This window comes from Paroedura picta, chromosome 2, assembly GCF_049243985.1.
Source record: "Paroedura picta isolate Pp20150507F chromosome 2, Ppicta_v3.0, whole genome shotgun sequence".
In the NCBI taxonomy this organism is placed as follows: domain Eukaryota; kingdom Metazoa; phylum Chordata; class Lepidosauria; order Squamata; family Gekkonidae; genus Paroedura; species Paroedura picta.
The window spans coordinates 99,694,693-99,717,869 of record NC_135370.1 but is presented as its reverse complement, the minus strand read 5'-3'; the positions used below and the strand labels follow the sequence as shown (position 1 = coordinate 99,717,869).

The 23,177-nt window shown below is 44.0% G+C and overlaps 1 protein-coding gene across 4 annotated transcripts; it reads right to left on the bottom strand.

Moving 5' to 3' along the window:
- Positions 1-630: 630 nt before the first annotated feature.
- On the bottom strand, positions 631-22,423 carry CYB5R2 (cytochrome b5 reductase 2). 4 transcript variants are annotated; one of them, XM_077321884.1, is made up of 9 exons: positions 21,241-22,423; positions 19,774-19,853; positions 18,738-18,810; positions 16,973-17,079; positions 13,348-13,477; positions 9,717-9,800; positions 5,755-5,840; positions 3,641-3,740; positions 631-1,790 (listed from the first exon to the last, which is right to left on the bottom strand). In XM_077321884.1, the coding sequence occupies exons 1-9, from the start codon at positions 21,419-21,421 to the stop codon at positions 1,618-1,620; spliced, it is 1,014 nt and encodes a 337-aa protein (XP_077177999.1). In that variant the 5' UTR covers positions 21,422-22,423; the 3' UTR covers positions 631-1,617. The 4 variants fall into 4 exon arrangements, with proteins under 4 accessions (XP_077177999.1, XP_077178000.1, XP_077178002.1 ...); XM_077321885.1 differs by having other exon boundaries at positions 19,774-19,917; positions 21,241-21,384; XM_077321887.1 differs by lacking the exon at positions 21,241-22,423 and adding an exon at positions 20,974-21,126 and having other exon boundaries at positions 19,774-19,917.
- Between the last annotated feature and the right edge of the window lie 754 nt (positions 22,424-23,177).

The following is a 23,177-nucleotide window of genomic DNA, read 5'->3' as shown; positions in this document are numbered from 1 at the left end:
AGAGAAAGGGCAACTGTTAGACCGTCTGCTTGATACCACCCTTGAGATGCAAATCCTTTATAATGAAGAAATAATGGCACACCAGCATGAATGCTGTATTTAGTCTCATTTTACAATCCAACTCAGGTTTTCTAGGGCAGAAAGATACTACTCTAAGACATTCCAACAATCCTCTGTTATTTTAATAAAAAGGCCACTCTGGTGTTCCTGTGCTGAAGTCAATCCAATTGTGAGAATTGCAAAGTCCAGGCTGCCAACTCCACTTTCAGAGCCAACAGATTGTTGGAAGTTTGTACCAGAGGAATACTCCAGTGGCACATTTATACTGTAATGCTATTCTGGATCTAGCAAACTAACTGTAAAAGCATGTAACATTTTGCTATGTGTCATTTTTCTAGAGCCACAAGCATGGACTGCAATGTTCTGTCATAATGTCCAGTGTGAAGCACAGTCTTATGAGAATGTCTCCCTTTGGTTAGAAAGCAGAATGACTTAAAAGAACACTTCCGGTACAAATGTCACTGATGCCCCTCAAAAGTTCTATGAGGAATGCTTTTTCAGCATTAATATGAATATTTTGACTCTGACTAAGTTGTAAAAGCATGGAAAACATGGCTCAAATACATGTATATTTATCTCCTGATGTGTTCATATATGGTAGTTTAAGAGTCTTCCATACAAGTGTTTAAAGTAGAAAATAATGTCAGTTTGTTAAGTGCATGATTAGGTAATCAAAGCCCCAGTGGCTGATCTCAGTAACCGTGTTATGGGCTGGTTGATGCAAGTCTCTCACATTGGCTTCTTGCAGAGTCACTGTGGGGAAAGTGCTACATTTGTATATTTATGCTGAGCTTGCAGGAGCCATGATCTGGACAACCCCACCTTCCAGTCAAAGATTACATACAAAATGTTCTCCCTTCCTCCTCTCATAGTTTTGAAAGTATAACTTGAGCTGGGAAGAAGCCTACCCCCCCCCCCATGGTGCTGCGCAAGCAACCAGACAGTGTCAGAAGAAAGAGGGTAGAGACCAGAAGTTTCCTTTGCTTCTTCCACCATCTCGTTACTAGGGTGATGTAATTGTCCTTACAATGCTGTTCCTAGACCTACAGCTGTTACAGCCACCCACTGCCACCACCTTCTTTCATGCTACTAAGGAAAGGGACTACACAACTCTATAATGACCTTTTGTAGGTCATTATACATCTCTCGAGAGAAGGAGGTGTACAAATGGGTTCAACTTTATCACAATTAGTTAACATAGAATGTCATTGAAGCTGTATAGGGACCCCCCCCCCCCCTGATTCCTTGGAGCTACAGAGCCTCATTTTGAAAACATGAAGCTGCCTTCATGCTGAATCAGACCATCAGTCCATTTATGTCAGTATCTTCTGCTCAGACTGGCAGTGGCTCTAGCCAGAGGTCTTTCACATCACCTGCTACCTGATCCTTTTGGCTGGAGATGCCGGAGACAGAAGAACCTGGGGCCTTCTGCATGCCAAGCAGCTGCTCTGCCACTAAGCCACAGATCTCTTAATATGAATGTTAACCACAAAAGATATTTGCAAGTGTTCTGTGTATTTACAGCATTTAATCAAAGGGATTAGTCCAACTTCCGCTTCAATAAGCAAAAGTGCTTTCTTTAGCATACCCGAGTTTTTCAAGATTAGGTTGACAAGCAAACTGAATCATAGGTGGAGGCCCACACATCAGTATCAGAACGTCATTGCCAGGGGCTGGGAGATGATCCTTTATCATGTCTGCAGTAACAAAACCAGAACTGTAGTTCCATCCTGAAATAAAAATAAGGGGAAAAGTCAGATTTTCACACATAAGTTGTAGGAAAGATCAAATATGTATTATATTCCTAAAGTGCCATGATTTGATCTGGATAGATTTCCAGCACCTGGAAGAGTCTCTAGTCTGTTCCGTGAAAGAGGTATGTACACACACACACACACCCCCTCATGCAGAAGCTAGCCTTGATACCAACATCAGGTTAATTCCTTACACACAGTAGGGCAGAGTTTGGATGCTGATGAAAATCCTTTGTACAGAATCTTTTAAGAAAACCATGCTCACCTAAGATTATAAAGTTGCAACTATTTTAGATTAGTAATGTAGGCTCTCACTCTAGTGTACTTCCAGTGTCCTGCACATAGCAATTCTCTCACAATGCAGGAGACCTTTCCCTCTTGGCTCAAAGAGGCAATGCCAGGTAACATGAGACCCATGCCACCCATGTCGTGAAGAATGTCCTAGCACTACCTCTTTTGCTAGAAAAATGATGTTTCTTTTACAAGGACTCTTGGGTGCATTACTAATAACAAATACTCATGACAGTCCTGCTTCGCATACTTTAAAACCCCACCATAACAACAATAATATCATTATTTTTATATCCCACCTTTCCCAGTTGGCTCAGGGCTTGAAAGCCCCCCATAGCTCTTCTGAGCACTGTTCCTTTACAGAGCTCTGACCTCATGTTTCAAAAAAGTGAGCAGGCCCATTGCTTGGTTAGGCATGCACTTGGCAGGTGGTTCCTCTCTTGGAACAACTGTCTCCGGAAGAACTGGAGGACAGGTACAGTGCGAGCCTTCCAGAGTCCACACTCCCCTCACCCTTCCCCAGCTTCTGTGCTCTAATTCCAGCACCCAGGCGGCTCCCAGGAGAAGAGCACCCTGACAGCAGCAAAGAGAGAGAGCAACACCACCACCAGATCAGTCTTCCAGGGGAAAAGAAACAGCTGTCAGATCTGAGTGCTGTTAGCTTTTCTCCCCCGTTCTTCATGGCCAGGTTGCTTTATGGGCATATTGTAAATCTCACTCTCTTTCTTCAGCTGCTGTCCCTCATGCTGGAAGCAGAATGAGAAGAGCAGGAAGGGAAGGATGCACTGGCTGCTGCTTGTGAAGAGAGGCTTCACGACACTGCTGGCTGGCTCCTGCAGAGGGCATCCTTCACTTCCCTCCCTATCTTCTCGCTGTCCCTCCCTGGCATGAGGCAGAATCCTTGACCATCTCACTCTTTCTTGAGCTGCAAGCCTCGTCCCAAGGAGAGAGCAAGAGAAGAGTGCATAGACTCAGTAGCAATGGGGGAGGAGATAATCCAACATGCTTAATTCAACACAGTGTGGCTGTAGTTATATATTTGATATTGATCGTTATAGTATCGTGTATTTGATGGGGGATGGTGCCCAGGGCAAATATTCATGCAGTTTTGATGGGTCATAATTGCAAACATGGCTTTTGTGAGACAGGGCGAGTACCACTGTTTTAAAAGCATGATGTGTTTCAACCGCCAGGAAGACAGGATCTAATTGACTTCTACCCTATCTTTCGATGCAGAAGTGTCCCTGAAGGGGATTACACGAAGGGATAGCCTAGCATTTACTTGGGGATGCTTCCATGCCCTCTGACCGCATCCCACCTATATCCCAGTTCTCACTGAGCCCTTCTAGTTGCATTCTGCCTCTTGTCTCCTAGCTCATTCCCCTAATGGCTGGCCATAGGAGGGTCAGTTGGCAGGTTGTATTGTCTTTATTCCCTTCCCCTCAGGGTTTTTGTCCCCTATAGTAGGACTATGCCTTAATGAAGATGCACTCATGTGATGTGCACACAGCTTTTTAAACCTTTGTACACTTTACCTTGAGGGGGCCTGTCCAACGTATACCAGAATTTAAATTGGTCCGGATGATTTGCAGCTACTTCTTCAAGCTCTGGTCTCAACAGTATATCTTCCTCTGTCTACCAACAGAAGACCAGTAATTAAAAATCACTACAGCCATAGTATACAGGATGAGCAAACAAACTGTGACTCAATTAGGTGACTTTCTCTGTCCCCTAATACACACATTGGCTTTCTCGTTGCACTAGCTCCTTCCTGTCAACTTCACTGATTTATTAAAACATTTGCACCTCACTTTTCCTCATTAACCTCATGAGCTCAGAAGAGGTTAGCAGCGAGATCTTACGTCATTTTACAGAACCAACAGGCCCAACACAAACACACTGCAGGGCCTGCCGGGTGAACTGTCTTCCCCTAATCCAAGGTCACCAATTAAAACTGCAGCTCAGCTTTGACAGTAAGCAAGCTTCAGCATGATAAACACAATAGCCCAGCTCACATATCCCATCCCAATGAGCTAATATGTTAGAGAACCCAACAGTTATACACCCCAAAATCTAGCTAGAACTGCAGAAACCTTTTGCATACCCAGAAAGGGTTTCTTTTCCCTTTGCTCATAAGCAGTTTTGCTGCAACACATCAAAAGCTGTTTTTCTCCTTTGAAACAGAATGGTTTTCTTACACTACACCAGGCTTTCTCAACCTATCGTTTCTTGATGCCCCTGGAAGGGTGTCCTGAATGCGTGGGAATTAATTTTTAATATATTATTAAATTTGTTAAACATTTATTGGATGATATATGGTCATGTCAGCCTGCTGACCTGCCCTCTCAAGATAGCCACTGATGGGCCTGGCTGGGGTGGGAAGGGGAGGGGCCCGGCTTGGGCACATACACAGCTAGGCTTCCCAACCGTATTTTACACAATTGAGTCACTTGTGGGGCTTCTTGAAGCCTGAAAAATGTTTCAGAGTTTTTTCCCATATATTTGCCAAACACTGACCATTGCCTTCATGTTCTCTAATGGATAAAGCCAACAGATTATACCATATATATTTTCATCTGAGAATATGAAGCTACCTTGTTCAGAGTCAGACTAAACCTGTGCTGATTAGCAGCAACTCTGAAGGGAAATCTTCCACATCACCTAAACACTAACTGGAGATCGCAAGGACTGAACTTGGATCTTCTGCATGCAAAGCAGATGTTCTACCATTGGGCCATGGCCACATCTGGCAAGATTATATAAATTGTGATCTACCAGTAAACAGATCTCCAATAGCTTGGGAGCCTTAAGGAGTCTAAATTGCCTAGTGAATTGTGGCTTAAAAGTAGCTCTCAGGACAAGACTAACCTTTCCCCCTCTCTACCCCAAATCCTGTTTCCTAGGGAATGACGTCCTGCATTGACAGGCCCCATTGCAAGCAAGCCATCTAGTACACAGGCACTCTCTGACTATATTACAGCTACTCTTCTAATTAAAATGCTCACATAAATTGCTGTTTAAAAAGGGCTAATCACCATGCAGCCTTAATGTTCCTCTTCTGTAAAACCATAACATACATTTGGCTACCTACAACCAGGCCTTTGTGCATAATTTGGATGTCATGCATATTTTTACTGGCATGAACAAGATACATCACTGAATGGCTCATGTGGCAGCTGGTAACTGACTTGACTCTACCAGAGGCATTTGGCAACTAGCTCTTACCAATGGGCTCTGGAGCTGTGGCAAACAAAGTATGCCCCCCGGGCTTGAAATCTGCCTAGTTCAGATACAGAAGCTGAACTTTCCCAGATGATAAAAGAACTACACCCACTTCGGGTGTTACTTCACAGCAGCCCAAGTAGTGAACAAGGACATTGCACTCTCCTGGGGGAAGGACCGAAACGTGACTTTATTGCTGTTTCTATCACTTATTTACAAATTAACATTAGAGAGGTACACTTGAAACTGGATACTCCCGCACTTACACAAGAATTTAAAGAACTTGCAATTGGGGGATAAGGAGGTGAAGATGGTATGTGTAAGATCTGTTTGCCATCTCTCAGCATTCACACTTAGTTCACACTATCCCATCCCCATTTGAAAGCCTTGCTGTGATCCAGGTGTGTGGGAGAGAGAGTCTTCCTACCTGGTTGGCAAAAAGAAGATAGCACTTTGTGTTGTCCTTGGGGTCTTTTGTGATATGTCGGATCAGCTGAAGCATTGGAGTGATTCCTATCAAAATAAAAGTCAAAACCTACAGTTCAATTTGCCTTTCCAGACACTCAATTATACCCTATGATGATAACCTCACAAGTCATTCCAGTTTTAGTTTGACTAGTAAAACAGGGGAAGGGGTACCTACAAAATGCTAACACTTGTTGGTTATTGTGCATTTCCAGTTTGACTATAAAATGTATATGTGTATGATAAAAAGCAGTGTCCCTTGATTCAGCTTGTATTTTCCATACTAAAGGTATACTCCAGAGCAATATCTACAGGCAATATTTCATGGATTCAAGGAAGATGTACAACCTGTCCAATATCATATCTCCAAATCAGCTGTAGGGGCTTTAAACTCACATGCTCAGCTCCACATTAGTCCCTTCTGCATTACTCAGTTCTGCAACAAAAGTTCAGCATATCTAATAGCGGATGATGCAGCTCTGGCTTGTTCTGCCTAGTTCCTCACCCAGTTTTCTGCTGTGGGCCAAAACACGTCTTTGCTCAAGCAGGTCAAAGTGGATGGTGGACAATGGGGTTGAGGAAAGAATATCCAAGGAAGAAGCCCGGCTATATTGTTATGTTGTTAGGTGTGAAGTCGTGTCCGACCCATCGCGACCCCATGGACAATGATCCTCCAGGACAGCTAAATAAATGTTATAGGACAGCTAAATAAACACAAGAACTCTCTGGATTGTAACCTGCCAAAGCTAGTTAGTAACCTACTGTTTGGGGGCATTACAAGCTCACTAGAAGTAGAGTACATGCTGGGAAAAGCAGACAATAAGTGACCATAAAACTCTAGGACACTAGAGAAGCACATGGATGTGAACCTATCTATTTCACCTCCTGTCCAGAGCACAGCAATAAAGCCTTCGTTTTATTTACACAGGAAGATTTTACATTTTATCAGTATCCTCAGACCATTTTTACAGAAAATGAATATTAAAAATAGCCTAAATTAATTTGTGCAGTTCAGAAGCAATGGGAGTGAATTTGCCACAATCTCTTCATTATGTTTACAGTACATGCACTCCAGCAGCACTTAGTAAAACAATTCTAAGTGACATGTCGATGCCCTGGTTGACCTCTGGAAAGGAGGAATGACCTGGGCAATTGACAGGATTGTACCTAGACATCCTCTCTCAAGTTGAAGAGCCCAGGCAGCCCCTTCATTTACTAGGGGAGACTGGGGAGACCACCAGAGCAAAGGTGGAGCCTCATGTCTAATCTGAAAAGGTACAAGCTGGAGCTCTACTCCATAGCTGTGATGGAGGCAAAGAAAGTAGTTTCCCGCCACCACTGAGTCTACACAGTGTAGATCTGCAGAAGTCTTTCAGGTGGTCAGGGTCCAATTGGATTTTGGCAGACAAGAGGAGTCAGACTCCTGTGCAGCCCACTGTGATCATTTTACTAAGCACTCTGCTGATAAAATCTCTTGCAGCCATTCTGACTTGGACTCTACATTAGCAGCAGTTGGAGTGGATGGTCCAGGGTCAGATTAAGGCCAACTGATGCCCTAATTGCTGCCCAATGATGGTGCTTCTTGGGACTAAAACTCAATAATAAAATAAGGAGCTTAAGGGTTCATTACACAAATCAGATGATGATTTAAATGCCAGCCAAACCCAGACATCCCTGTTCACACTCAACAGAAGTCTCAAGCCATGAGACTGAAACAAATATATCTGATGACACCTTCAAACCAAACTTTTAAACTCACTCACCATGCCAAAAAAAAATAACAATGCAGATTAAAGTTGAACATGGTAAATACATACTTACAAAAATTAATTAAAGTCGAGTGTGGCAGTGTAAGAGTTAAGGGCATGATAGCTTGGGGGGGAAGACACCGTCATGCCCCACTCCCCTTGGTATCCTAAGCAGGTGGTTATTTTGCTAATCCATGTCTGGAATACTCCCAGGGTGTTGATTTGTATAGATGTGTGCAATACCTTTCAGCTTGTGCAGTCTGAGGATGTGGGAAAGATCCTTGGAAGACCTACCTCCTGTTTGCACAACCTTGCCCCTCCTGGCTTTTTACATCTGGTTGAGGGAGGGGCTGGTGGATTAGGTCCAGGAACCAATAAATGCCTCCCTGAAAGTCAGGGAAGTTATTCCTGCCTTGAAGTAGGCAGTGGTGTATCTACGGCAAAGACTCTGGACCCAAGAGATCTGACTAACTACCATCTGTCTCTAATGTCCCATTCTTGAGCAAGATGATTGAAGAAGTGGTGGCTGGCCAACTTCAGGGATTCCTGAATGAAGTGGATTGTTTAGATCCATGCCAATCTGGTTCCAGACCTGGTTATGGGACGAAAATGTCCTTAGTCACTCTGGTGGATGACATGCACTGGGAGATGGATAAAGAGAGTGTAACCCTATAATTCTTTTGTAACTCTTGGAGACTTGATCATGGTTTCCTTCTGGATTGCCACTGTTTCTGCAGTGGTTGCCCTACCTCAAGGGTAGGTTTCAGAGTATAGTTCTGCTCCTTGGTGTCCCATGGTCCCATTTTATCCCCCACACTTTTCAACGCCTATGTGAGGCGACTGGGAGAGATCATCCAGAGATTTTTGTTGAGCTGCCACCAATAATGGAAGCCTCCACAAATCCAATAATAACACTGAGAAGCAGTCAAACAGTGTCAGAAGGCAAAATCAGGAGCAGGCCTCAGCCTTTATGCCCATGCTAGGCCCGCCAGAGGAACTGGTTGGCCAGAGAGTGAGACAGGATGCTGGACTAGATGGACCACTGATCTGATTCAGCAGGGCTATTCCTATGTTCTAAACATGCAGTTAACTCTCAGCTCTATCTTGTGCTAGCAGCAGATCCCAGAGAGACTGTGGAAACTACAAGCAGATGCTTGGAGGCAGTTTTGGAATGGATGAGGGCTAACAACTTGAAACTCAACCCCGACATATACCAGTCTATACCCCTGGGATATCCCTGTTCTTGATGGGCTTGCATTTCCCCTAAAGAAGCAATGTCGTATTTGGGGCTGATCCTGGGCCCAAGCCTCCTGTTGGATAAGCACCTAGCAGAGCTGACCAGAGTGCTGGAATTCCATCAGCTTTGGCTGGAATGCCAGTTGTGGCTCTTCCTTGGCAGAAAAGATCCTGTCATCGTGGTGCATGCCCTCGTAACATCTAGATTAGATTACTGCAATGGATTGTACATAGGGCTGCCTTTGAATACTAGCTGGAAGCTACAGCTGGTACTGAATGCTGCAGCCAGAGTGCTGACTGAAGTGGCTCGTAGGGACTCCAGTCTCGTTTCATCTACAGTGGCTTCCAATTTAAAGGTGCTGGTATTGATCGTTAGTCCTGTAAGACCTGAGATCAACATGACTTAAGGACTACCTTCACCTATACAAACCTATCCACTTACTCTGGTCATCCCTGAGGGCCCTGCTTCTTTGCACCTGCCACCTGAGGCTAAATGGGTGGCAACCCAAGAAAGGGCCTTCTTTGTCATGGCACCAAAACTTTGGAACTGCTTCCTCAAGGAGATTCATCTGTTTCCCTCTAATGGTATATTTTCTTAGCAGACAGGTTTTTTTTTCATTTGGCATCCCCCCCCCCCCCCCCCAGTAACAGTATGGGCCCTTCTTCTAGTGCTGTGTGTGTTTATGTTGTTTAAACAGAATTTTAATTTACCTATATTTAAATTTTTAAATGTTTTAATGTTCATCACTTTGTGGATCCTGATTGGGTAGAAAGGTGGCATAACAGTGTGTTAAATAAAATATGCAATCCACCCCTTGGCTATTATCTCTCTTGTTTTTCTGATCACAAGATGATATATGCAGGTATTTTACAAAGGTCATATATCCACCCTCACCTATTTGCTAGACAGTGCATACTATTAGCAAGGAATATGGTCTACCTGTTCCCCCAGCTATCATTCCAAGGCATTTTGCAAACTTCGTCTTTCCTTCAGACTTCTTGTCCTGCTTGATAGTGAATTTACCTGTATGAAACAATGGAATTACGGATAGCAGCACAAATAAAACTGAAATTTTGATCACTAGAATGTTTAACCACTGTATCTAACAATGATGCTTATCAAAACTGCAAACTTACCTGGAAGTAATTCCCACTAATTTTAATGGGGTTTTAAGACCATGTTACCCACCATGAGTCCATTGGGCAGTGGCGGGATGATAAATAGATAAATAGATAAATAAACCCAGTAGGTGTCCCTTATAGATATTAACAGCAATGCTAAGGGATTATGATATATATAGAGAGAAAGAGCGAGATGTATGTGGCAGCTTAGCAAATGAAACATACAAAAAATAGTCAACCACAAAACAGAAACAATTCAGAGCAATTTGGGCAGCTATCAAGTGAGTAAAAACCAAAAACATAAAATGAAAAAGCCAGCAGCTCAAAGATATTATTACTGTGAAACTAAAAAATAATTGATCCACAGGAAACATAATGCAAAACAAATCCAAACAGAACTAACCAGGGAATTACCAGTCCACGGTATTAGGGAATTATAATTTGAACACTTGATAAACGTACCCTGACCTGGATAGCCCAGGCAAGCCTGATCCCATCAGAAGTTAAGCAGGGCCAACCCTGGCTTGTATTTGGATGGGAGACCTCCAAGGGCTTGGGTGGTAGTTCCTCCAGGGAATATAAGAAGTCATGACACAGAGACAAGAACTGGCAAACCACCTCTGAAGATCCCTTGCCTAGCTGCCAGACAGTATTTATCTCCTCACACACCATAGGATAATATGATAGTAATAAATAAACACTTGATAAAGCTCTCATGGTAACCTGAGTCCGACTGGACAGGAGAAAAACTAGAAAGGGGAACCTACAGCCTTTATTTGTCTGACCTCCTGGCCAATATGGTATCTTCCTCTGTCCAAAACATGAGCAATACAGGGTGTCCCTTCCCTTCTTTTCTCCCATAAGTTAACACAAGCCATGAGAGAGCTACAGCATATTATAAGAGATCACCACATGAACTCTCAGTCATCAATCAACTCCATAATTCTGCCCCAGGGAACAGACTGGGATGCACCGTGCTTTCCCTAGCAGATCATCACAAATACATCAAATTATAAGAACAAGAAGCACCATTGTCTTAAAAAACAAAAGCAAAACAGCAGCCTCAATGTGGCTGCCTCTCAATGTGGCTGCCTGCACTGAGAGTGCAGTAGCTGATATTATAAAAGGAAGCCCTTCTCCATTCAGGTCAAGGTTGATGTGAGAACTCCAGGCCTGGGTGATTTCTCCCAAGATTTGCAACCTGGTATTAACATGTCATCTACACTAGCGATCCCCAACCTGTGGGCTGCGGACCACATGCGGTCCTTCGACTAATTGGAGGTGGGCCCCGAAGGACGCCTTATCCCCCCCCCGGCCCTTTACAACACACTTTGGGTGTCATTGTCTCCCATCACTCCCAGATGGGACTATCTCGTTGCAGAGAAACAAGCTCAGGGTTCCCATTGATTTGTCATTGTCATGAGTTAAAATTTCCATGAAAATAAAATGTTCCTTATGTTCATTGTTGTGTCGTGTCTGTATCTTATTTTGAAGGGATGTTTAAACATTACCATAGCGATCAGAGAGCGTTAGGGCAGTGGTTGAGAGTAGAGGAGTAAACTACCCTCCCACACCGGGCCTCAGTAAAAGGCGTTGAGTGGTCCCCGGTGAGTAGTCTCTGGCGTTGAGTGGTCCCCGGTGATAAAAGGTTGGGGACCACTGATCTACACAGTCTGTATGCATTTCTCTTGAAGAAATGAGATGATAAACTGGCTACCATGAAAAAATTTTATTCTTGAAAGAGGCAGCTAGTAAAATGTGATTGGAAGTTGTATGATACAAAAGAGTTAGAATTAGAGAGATGCATGACTTCACTTCCTGACATTGTATTTATTTGCATTTATATACCGCCTTCCCTTGCAGTTTACAGAAGACATTAGTTGAGTAACAGAGCACAAGATAAGTTTCATAAGTCTATCAACCATCAAGACATCATCAACGATCATAATATACTATGTTCAAGTAAGATTACAACCACAACCCCATAGAGTGAGAATATCTGAATAGGATGGGATTCTGGGGGCCGATCAGATGTTGTCACTGACCTCAGCCACATGCCTGGCAGAAGAACTCTATTTTGCAGGCCCTGCAGAATTGTGATTTTCTGGGGGCTTTAGTGGCTGGCTCCATCCATCTCCTGCAGTACCTGCTACCATATGTCAGAATTCCAAAGGTGCAAGTTACAGGGTCAAAAAGTTTGGGGATCACTGGTTGAAACATTTTAGTGACAATATGCTCATTTCCATCTGTGCCCATAACAGTGGTATAGAAACTGAATAAATTAATACCTTTATTTCACCATCATTTTTAAAGTCTCATTTCCCACACAGGTTTAGTGCAACAGAGCCAGGCAGAAACAGATCTAAATGTCCTTCCATTCAGTAACTCCATGAAACATCAGCCTGCAACAGTTATGGCATGCTGAACTTTTTGTCTGGCAAATCTTCCAGTTTCAATGATTGAATGGATCATGGAATCATCATCCAGTGGAGATCCTGAATGCCACCATAGCACTGAGAAAGCACTGAGAATATCTTATTCCAGAGACTTTGCAGCAGGTTATGTCAGTGGGCCCGTACAATGCTGCTCCTCTCCCTCTCTTCCTCCTTATCTGCTACTTCAGCCCATCACTATTAATCAAGAATATCACCACACAGTCTCCATTAGATTTTTTAGCAAGCTCAACTGGGGTTTTGTGAAACCCTCGGGTTTCTTGATGGTCCTGGAAGGGTTTCCCAAATCAGTGGGAGTTCATTTTTTATCTATCTAATTTGTTAAACATAGAGCCTCTTGTGGTGCAGAGTGGTAAGGCAGCAGACATGCAGTCTGAAAGCTCTGCCCATGAGGTTGGGAGTTCGATCCCAACAGCCGGCTCAAGGTTGACTCAGCCTTCCATCCTTCCGAGGTTGGTAAAATGAGTACCCAGCTTGCTGGGGGGTAAATGGTAATGACTGGGGAAGGCACTGGCAAACCACCCCATATTGAGTCTGCCATGAAAATGCTAGAGGGCGTCACCCTAACGGTCAGACATGACCCAGTGCTTGTACAGGGGATACCTTTACCTTTAATTTGTTAAACATTCATTGGGTGACATGACCATATATGGTCATGTCAACTACCCCTCCCTCCCAAAATGGCCAATGATGGGCCCGGAGGGGGGTGGGAAGAGGAGGGGGCTCAGGGGGGCATATACACAGCTATGCTTCTCAACCATATTCTGAACAATCAGGCCACTTCTGGGGTTTCTCAAAGTCTGAAGAATGTTTCAGGGGTTTCTCAAAGGTAAAGAAGTTGAGAAAGGCTGTGGCATGTCATCATATCATACACTCTTCCTTCATATAGTTGAGCCAAGGACAAACTTCCATCTCTGAAACCTGGACAAATTACCCTGAAAGATAAATTGTCTTTCACCATACTAGCAACATCTCAATCCTTTGACATCATAATACCTGATCCATTATATACCAGGAGCCCATTAGGTCCTCTGAAGTCTATGGTATCACCAATTTCCATGCTGTTTAAATGCTGGGTCATCTTCCCACCTTCTGGAAATTTGGGATTAGTATTTTTGTAGTAGACCTGGAGGGAAAAGATATACCACTAGCAATACCTTTTTAGCCATATTACTTTTAGGTGACAGTGGCATGCAAGAAGAAAAAAAACAACTGCACAATTCTCCATGGTTATAAGAGCAAGCAATATGATCCAGAAAATCCTTCCTTAAAAAAAAAAAAAAGTTTCTGGTCAGTAACAGAATACCACTACAGCATTCTGAACAAGCAATTCACCTTGGCATGTTTCCTGTCACGTTGCCAACCAAGTTTGAAGCCTTCCTGCAGCTCAAGGAGCCTCCCTCCGATAAAACAGGGTGGCAGAGCTTCTTCCAGCATAGGGCAAGGTGATACATCCTTCAACTTCTACTATTAGCCCTTGCCCCATCTGCAGAAATGCTTTAGACATCTTCTAGTTAACCGAAAATGCTGCTCCCTACACACACAGGCATGCCTCACTATAGGCCTTTAGCCATACTTGGTCCATCATTTAGTGCCATTTTTATTAAACAGGTAATTACTTTTATTTAATACGGTTTGTGTTTCACACTGATTGTTTAACTTTAACAGCCCCATAAATCAGATATTTAGTAGGTGAAATACTTGCTACCCCCTTTTATCTCCAAGACAAGAGCAGCTACTACATTCCTTTGTGACATGTTCCGATTAAACGGCTCAGAAACCTGGCCAGTTAAAAAAAGAAGTTTATTCTTATGCTTCTCTGTATATAGAAGCTGTTTTTGATTTTTACAAGAATATTCCAGGGCTAGAATGTTAAATATTTACCTAAGAGTGACAAAGCCTATGTCAGAGCAACAAGACAAGGACAGTTTAGGAAGACATTTCAGTTTATCTTACTGTCAAAGGTTTCTTCCCACAAAGATTACTGAAGCAAGAAAGTATCCAACCACCCAGAAAAGGCTCTGATGCCGTACCAGTAACCCATGAATCAACCCAACAGTATTTTATAGCAAAAGAATGAGAGAACTTATTAATAGCACTATTTGCCCCTATTTTTCGTCTTGAAGAAGAAGAATAATTGTTTTTTATACCCTGTTTTTCACTACCGGGAGTCTCAAAGTGGCTTACAATTGCCTTCTCTTCCTCTCCCCACAACAGACTCTCTATGAGGTAGGTGGGGCTGAGAGAGCTCTAACAGGATTGCTCAGTCAGAACAGCACTATCAGAACTGTGACGAGCCCAAGGTTACCCAGTTGGCTGCACGTGGAGGAGTGGGGAATCAAATTTAGCTCACCGTATTAAAAGCTGCTACTCTTAACTACTACACCAAGCTGGCTATTCAAGACCAAACAAAAAAGTATTTGAATGCTTAGTACAAACAAGTTTTCTCCAGTAAAGAGAGACATAATTGCATGTTTCTTCTGCCAGTTGAGGAAACTGAACTATCAGTTTAAAAAAATGTAAAGAAGGTTTTGAAAACCAGCAGCTGAAATCTTCTTCCTTAATTACTGCAAACCAACCAGAGACCGACCACAAACCGATCATTTCACATTCAACTACAGGCTTCATTTGGAACTACATGTCTGTAGGGATCCGTTAGTACACGGTTATGGAGCAGGCCACATTGGGCTGCCAGCTCTGTGATCAGAAATACCTGGAGACTTTGTGGGTGGAGCCTAGGGAGGGACATCAGCAGGGTATAAAGCCACAGAGTCCACTCTCCAAAGTAGCCATTTTCTGCAGAGGAACTGATTTAAGTCATCCGGAGATCAAATGTAATAGTGGGAGATCTCCAGTTGCCCCCTGGTGATTGGCAACCATACCCCAGAGACCCCCAATATCTGCATATTCCTCAAAGGCATTCCTCTGACTCAGCTGCCAGTCTTGGACTGAAGAATCTGAGACCAAGGTAGAGTCCTGTGAATTAGCAGGAATTTCCCCTGGGTGTTCTCATATCAGAGATTAAATCCCTCTTTATTCACAGCCTCCAAAAACTCCCTCACCATCTGAAGTAATTGACTCAGGTTTCCTGGATTACAGTCTGATGCTACAGAATTCTCTTCACTGTACAGCCAGTCTTTGATCCCAAACCCAAGGAAATACAATCCTGCTGCTTCTCAACCTTTGCTGGAGCAACTCAGCCAATCCACTTCCCCAGTACCTTAATCACCTCGCCCAGATTTGCACCCTCTTACATCTGATCATCCCAAACATATAAAAGGACACTCCGGCTTTGCAGCTAGTTCTGCACCCAGACCCCCTTCCCCAATGTTGCAGTTGGCCTCCTGAATCAATTAAACCCTTCCTTGTGCTCCCAAGCTCCCGTTCTTCTCTCAGGGGATTCTGAGTTGTCCTCCTTTGCCTTGGTTCAGCTTTTCTTCCTCCTGTCTCAAATCCTCTTCTATTTGGGACAGGCAACATGTGATTTCCTCTCCACCCTTTGTTTTAGACTCCCTGTTCACACCTTGATTAGGCAAAAACCATGCATAGCCTTACTAGGAGCACACTACTGCACTGAAATGTTGTTTTATGCTTTGGCCTGCCCTTAGGGTTCATTTTTCCAGTTTGAGGAATAAAGATTCTTTTGAGACGCTCTGTCTCTAGACTGACTGTGTGGATAATAGACAGGAACAGCCTCAAATAATTATCAAGAAACACATGTGTTGTTCGGTATGTGAGGAAGTATGTGTACATGTGACAGGCCAGGCACAGGGACCGATTTGGGTTAAACAAGTTCCTTCTCCCCTCTCTTGAATCCTGCAGAACACAAGGACATATTCAAGGCACAAGGAGAGAGAACCACATTCACAAGAGCCAGTTTGGTGTAGTGGTTAGGAGTATGGACTTCTAATCTGGCATGCCAGGTTCGATTCTGCGCTCCCCCACATGCAACCAGCTGGGTGACCTTGGGCTCGCCACGGCACTGATAAAACTGTTCTGACCGAGCAGTAATATCAGGGCTCTCTCAGCCTCACCCACCTCACAGGGTGTCTGTTGTGGGGAGAGGAAAGGGAAGGCGACTGTAAGCCGCTTTGAGCCTCCTTCGGGTAGGGAAAAGCGGCATATAAGAACCAACTCTTCTTCTTCTTCTACAAGCGCCTGCAAGAACTCACCAAGGTACTGATTTAATTTTTAGCATTTGTCTAAATGAGTTCAACAGGTTTCCCATCCATCTTTTTGCTCAATATACTATTCCAAACTCAGAAGAGGGAACAAGGCAAGAGAAGACATTAATACTGCATTTGTAAAACCTTGTAAACTGCTTTCATTACCTTCTGGTCAAAATGCAGGATATGAATAAATACATAAATCACCAGGCACATGAATGCTGCAGCAGCCACAAACCACCACCCAGAAGATATTTCCTGGCACCCTTCTCCAACCAATTCAGATTCAAAGATCATCCACTTTCTAGTTAATGATTTGCCACCGAAGCACAACAGACTATTGAAATTCATCCTCTTCTTGGCATCCAAACACATGTTGTACACTATACGAAAAATGCAAGCACTAGAATAAGTAGATTAAGTTCTATTTTCTTGTTCTATCATCTTAAACATACCTTTATAATTAGATCAACATAGCCTTTCACTTCATCACTAGAAACTGGAGTGTAGGCCCGGATCACAAGGTTGCCAGCCACTTTGGCAGAAAGATATACATGCTGACCTAGAAAAAGATAGTTATCTTCCCATTGTGGATTTCAAAATATATCACAAAGCTAACAAGCAAAAGGTAGGAAATAGTCTTTGCTTAGATTCTTCCTAATGTCATCTTTCTCTCACACTGTTTTAAAACTTACAGTAAAAGCGAGAAACATCAAAGGAATACACAGCATTCTCATTGTGCCTTTCAATATTATTTTCAAGCCAGCACCATAGTTTGAATGATCTGGCATGTAAAAACTGCATTTTTTTGTCTCTGTTCACCCGTTGCCTCAAAGAGGATTATAGAGTAGTTCATATATATATAAAGAATAATTCTCCAGTGGTCAAATTGTTAGTCTCTAGTCAATAACTTCTTCTCCTTTTATCAAAATTGTTAAGATGTAGCAATGCATCACCTTCAGGATGATACGCAGCTATCTCACTGTACTCTGACAGTGTACAGGTCATGTAACTTGCATCATCATCATCATCATCATCATCATCATAATAATAATAATAATAATAATAATAATAATAATAATAATTTGATTTTTATACCGCTGCTCCCATAACTGGCTCACGGCCGTTAACACGATAAAAGCATCCATACAATTAAAATCCCCATAAAATGATTAAAATAATTTACACACATGACAATGAAGATGGTGGCAACCTAGTATAGCTATCCCCGCCTATTCCTGGCATCGATCAATATAGGTGGAATAATAGCTGAAACAAAAACATAAGATGGAATAAAACCGGCTAGAGGATGAAATTAGGCCCCTCAACAGTCTAGCACTGTCGTTAAATAGGGCTTCAAGGGGGGGACCCGACTGCAAACCCCGGGGCTCCCACCCGGTCTCAACCAAACGCCTGGTGGAAGAGCTCAATTTTGCAGGCCCTGAGGAACTCAGAGTCCCAACAGGGCACGCAGCTCATCCGGGAGCTCATTCCACCAGGTAGGGTCCAGGACCGAAAAGGCTCTGGCCCTGGTTGAGGCCAGGCAGGCCTCCCAAAGCCCCGGGACCTTCAGCAGATTCATACCCACAGAGTGAAGTGCTCTGCGGGAGGCATAAGGAGGCAGGTGGTCCCATAGGTAGGCAGGGCCCAAAGCTACATAAAGCCTGAAAGGTCAAGACCAAACCTTGAACCTGATCTGGAAGTAAATTGGCAGCTAATGAAGTTGTTTCAATAGCAGCTGTACATGGGCCCTCCAGAAAGACCTGGTAAGGACCCATACAGCCGTATTCTGCAATTGCAATTTCTGGGTCAGGGACAAGGGTAGGTCCGCGTAGAGAGAGCTGCAGAAATCTAGCCTGGGAGTGATCGTTGCATGGATCACAGTGGCCAGGTACTCTAGGGACAAGTAGGGAGCTAGTAGCCAGGCTTGGCATAGATGGAAAAACGTCATCTGAGCTACCTTAGTGATATAGCATAACTGAGGAACCAGAAGGTTACTAACTTTAAACTGTCTAGGACTATTGAATTTCTTAACTTAAGTAGCTGGTGCAGGACAATTCTCAGAGCTCCACAAACTCTCTCCCCTTAAGGCAGAAGTCATTTCTAGATGAATTGGGGAGGGATAACCTTTCATGGGGCAAAATCACCTAGTAAAGCACTCTAAGGATAGAGGACATGCTGCGCCTCATTCACATTCCACAGTATTGCAGCCATACATACCCACAGGCAAGCCCAAGATGTGCTCTGATGATGGAAGCCCAAACCGAAACCGCTTGGTATCATGGCTGATCTCCTGTTAAAACAACAGCATTATGCAAACCATGGAACATGATATCCCAAGAAACCGAACAATTACCTAAGACATCTATATGGAAGAAGTGGGCTATCAGTCTTTGGGGCAGTAATATCAGGGTGGGCTGGTACTGCAAGACACCTGCTACAGCAGCAAGAAAGTATTTGCATCAACATGCTCTTTCCAAAAACAGTATTGCTGCCACTAATGCTACTCTTCTAACAAGAGAGACCACACAAAGGCCGGAACACGTGGGAGTTTCTGGCCACAGCCGCTCTTGGTATCTCCTGCCTTGGTTAGTTTTAGGAGATGGCAGAAGTTGGCATACAAACATAACCAAGGATTTGTATGCTTGCCTGCTGAGGGAAAGGAATTTCTAAAATCCACAGGTACCTGATTTGGGCTGGACAATGACCACGTTGGGAGGGGGGCTCCTGAGTCCCCCACTATGTTGTTTACCCACACCCAAACAGCCCTGGGAGGAGCAATATGCCCCCTTAAATTATTCCTCCTCCCATGACTACTTTGGCTTGTAAAAATCCCAGGGAGGGGGGAAGCAGGAGACCCTCCTCCTTTCTCACCATCATCATAAGCGGACGAGCCCCTCTGGACTTTAAAAATTCCTTTCCCTGCAACTGCTGTGTGACTGAGGGGAAAGTGAGGTAATTCTGAACAACCTCAACTCACCAAAATGTGTACAGTATTGTTTGGCCCTGAGGTGACAACTGCTGTGTGTTGGGGACTCAGGAGGTAAAGCAAATTTAAAAGGGACCAGCATTCAAAAATAGTGGGAAACATGCAGAATCTTTTGTAGCCATCTAATCCTCTTGTGTTGTAGCATGGGAAAGCAGAGACAAAAGTTCCCTCGGACTGTGCATGATGGTAAGGTTACAATTTAGGAAACTATATCAGAACCACTCTCACATGATCCAACATGTACATTTAAAAAGACAAGCAGCTCACCTCTTTCTCTATCAAACGCAATGGATACTTCAGGTTTGGATCTTGCAGTGTAACTGGATTACTCATCTGAGGGATTATTACTTTAAAAAATATCAATAGAATAAATGCTGCACCAACCAACAATGCAATCAACACGCTGATATCCTAGAAGAGGAACATACATTGCAAATATTTTTAAGATTTTAAAACACATACAAACAAAACAGCCCATCATATAATTTGCCACTTCCTAAAGTCTCTGTTGCAAAGTTGTAAAAGATAAAAGTATTTCCATAGCTGTCTTTAACATAGTAAATGCCAAGTCAATTGTCTCTTAACCTCCTTAATTCTATGGTTATTCAAGAAACAGAGTTTTTTTTCAAGTCTACACAGTTCACTTTATGTGATAATTTGAGCCTTTCTTGAAGTTCTCAAGGACACCTGTGGGAAAGAGGGCATAAAATGGGTAATCTTGCATTGGATGCAGGATGTACAGAAGCACAGGGAAGGGGGACATCAGCTACCAAACCATTCTTCTCTCCATACACAAGACCTCCCCCCCCACCTGCCCATATTCCATAGTTATTGCTACTCAGTACTTCTATTTGCCCAACTACTAACAGGGATTGGAATGTGGCTGGTCATTTCGCAAGGAGACCACAAGATATGATTTTTAAGCAACAGCCAACATTCCTATATCAATTCAAAGTAATTTTTATTTAGATCTTTCAAGACTTTGGCACAGTGAACTAAACCTAAACACAAAACCTCTGGTCAGGCCAGCTTTTCCACTAAATTGAGAAACCCTGATTAAAATCCAGACTTCAGCGTCAACTTTTCAGTGGTTCTTCTGCTGCATGAAGTGCCCTTTGATACCTGCAAAGAAACTAGTCTGTGTGGCTGTGATGTCAGTCCAAAATAGCGGGAGATCTCCAGGAAAAATCTGCAGCAAGACCTTTATTACAGTATGCCCACCTTTTCAACAGCTCTGCCCTTCCGGAACTCTTGCCAGTAGCAAAGCTCCCAAACCTGATCACCCTCAACCACTGGCTTGCACTACCCGAAGAAGTCACGGCTTACTATCGGCTGGCTTGCACTTAGTGGGCAGATGACTCCTTTGCCCTAAGAACCCGAGGCGTGCACGGCCAGGAGCATCCCGAGACTCCCTTCGCCGCAGCGGTGACCTGACCCGGTCGCTAAGCCTCCGACAGATGTACCTACCCAGCTGGACTCCATGGCCGGCGGCGGGAACTCTCCCGCGGGCAGGCACAAGACACGAGCAGCCGCCTCCTCCTCCTCCCTGCCTTGAGATCCTCCCTCACCTCGGCCGGCACCCTGACTCCAACTCCTCCCCCCCCCCCCTTGCCGCCCGACCGAAGGGCGCCCCTTCGCCTGCCCGAGCAAGAGGCGGAGTTGCCGTCGTTTGCCGTCCAGGGAGTCGCCCCGCCTCCGAGCACTCCCCGCTGCAGCCCGAGCTCCCCACCGTACCTGTCGCAGCCTCCAAGAGCACATGGAGGGCCAGGCCGGGGAGAGGGGAGAAGGGTCCTTGCCCTGGCGCTTTGCTTGTGGCAGTAACTATTGTGACTAGGCGACGTGATCTCAGCGCAGCCTCTTCGCGCCCTGACGCTGCTGCTGCTGCTGCTGCTGCTGCTGCTGCTGCTGCCGCCATACCTGGGACAGGCTGCCTCACTGACAGTTCAAGTTATAATAGAGAACCCGTAGAAACTGCCAAGCACTTTAATGTCTGTGAATTAATAATAGAAATCTATCAACTGAAGAACAGGCTCAGTTTTACCTACCTGTAATGAACGCCTTTCCTTAAATAAATCATTTATTTAAATTGCCTCTTACCTTTATCCATTGTTGCCAACCTCCAGGTGGTGGCTGGAGAACTGGGATTACAACTGATCACCAGGCAATACAGACCAGTCCATCTGGAGAAAATGGCAGCTTTGGGAGATTCCTCCCTAAACCCCTCCCTCTTCAGGCTCACCCGCCAAAACTCCAGGTGTTTCACAACTTAAAGCTGCAGCCCTGGCTTTATGCTGCGCTCAGTCATAGTGTAATATGAATGTGCACTAGGATAAATCAGATCTCAGAAGCTAAACAGGGTTAGCCCTGGTCAGTATTTGGAAGAGAGACAATCAAGGAATACCAGAGCACAGCAGGAAGGCAGGCAATGGCAAACCACTTCTGAACAGCTGTGGCCTTGCAAACCCTACTGGGTCATCATAAGTTGGCTGTGACTTCATGGCAACTCCACCATCCCCAATAGGATGATAAGAACATTGGGAAAGTTTGGGCAGCCTTATAGGGCAAGTGCAGCCTGTTGGCTGAGCTTTGTTTAAAGATAAGTCAGGGGAGTATGGAGGGAAAGCTGCTCCAGTTCAGGGCAACACATGAGAAACTGAGTAGAGGAAGAGGGAAGGGTGATGGGGGGGGGTCTCACTTCCAACCCTCGTTGGACCACTGCTGCAGCTGAAAAAGTCAGCACAGAAAGGAACTGATTCCAGACACATCCGGTTCAAGAAAGGACAGCGTTTAGCTCCACTCTTGCAGATGCTTATATATGTATAATTTTAGAAAACAAGCTAAAATTATATATATCAAGATGATTATACATTATAAGGTATATAGAACAGAAAATATTATAATTTTAAGACATTTTCTATAGAATGCAATATTCCTTACTTCAAACATTTCAAATTGTCTAATTATTCAATTTTGCACGTATATTAATTTCATCCTTTTCTTATTCTGTTACATATTGTATCATTTCTAGCTATAGCTTTAATATACCAAAGTTTAAATGAAAGCCTGTTATATATCACACAATAACTCCTAATTACAGAATTCAAATGTGGAATTTGCTGCCAGAAAATGTAATGATAGCCACAGGCATAGACAACTTTAAAAGGGGTTAGACAGATACATAGAGGATAAGTCTATCAGTGGCTAGTAGCCATGGTGACTAAAGGGAACCTCCACCTTCAGAGGCAGTCAACCTCTGAATCCCAGTGCCAGGATGCAACATCAGGGAACAGCCTCTGCCTCTATGTCCAGTTGCTGGACCTTCACAGGAACTGGTTGGCTGTATGGAAGGCAGGATGCTGGACTAGATGGACTATTAATATGATCCAAGGGGTTCTTCTTATGTTCTGAAACACTGGGTTGGATTCTCAGAAGAAAATGCTCATAGATGTGGCCTTTTCCTTTATTTTCCTCCTTCCCCAGCACAAGAAGAAGTCACATGGGTTAGAGAGCACTGTGCTGAAACACGGAATGGGGACTTACTACTTCCAGCAGCAGAGATGCACAGACATTAGAGGTAAGAGAGGATGATTTTGTCCCCTTTTCCCTTCTCAGTGCATCCCCCCTCCCCACTATATGGCTGTCCATTTGGGTTCCACTCCACTTCCATATGT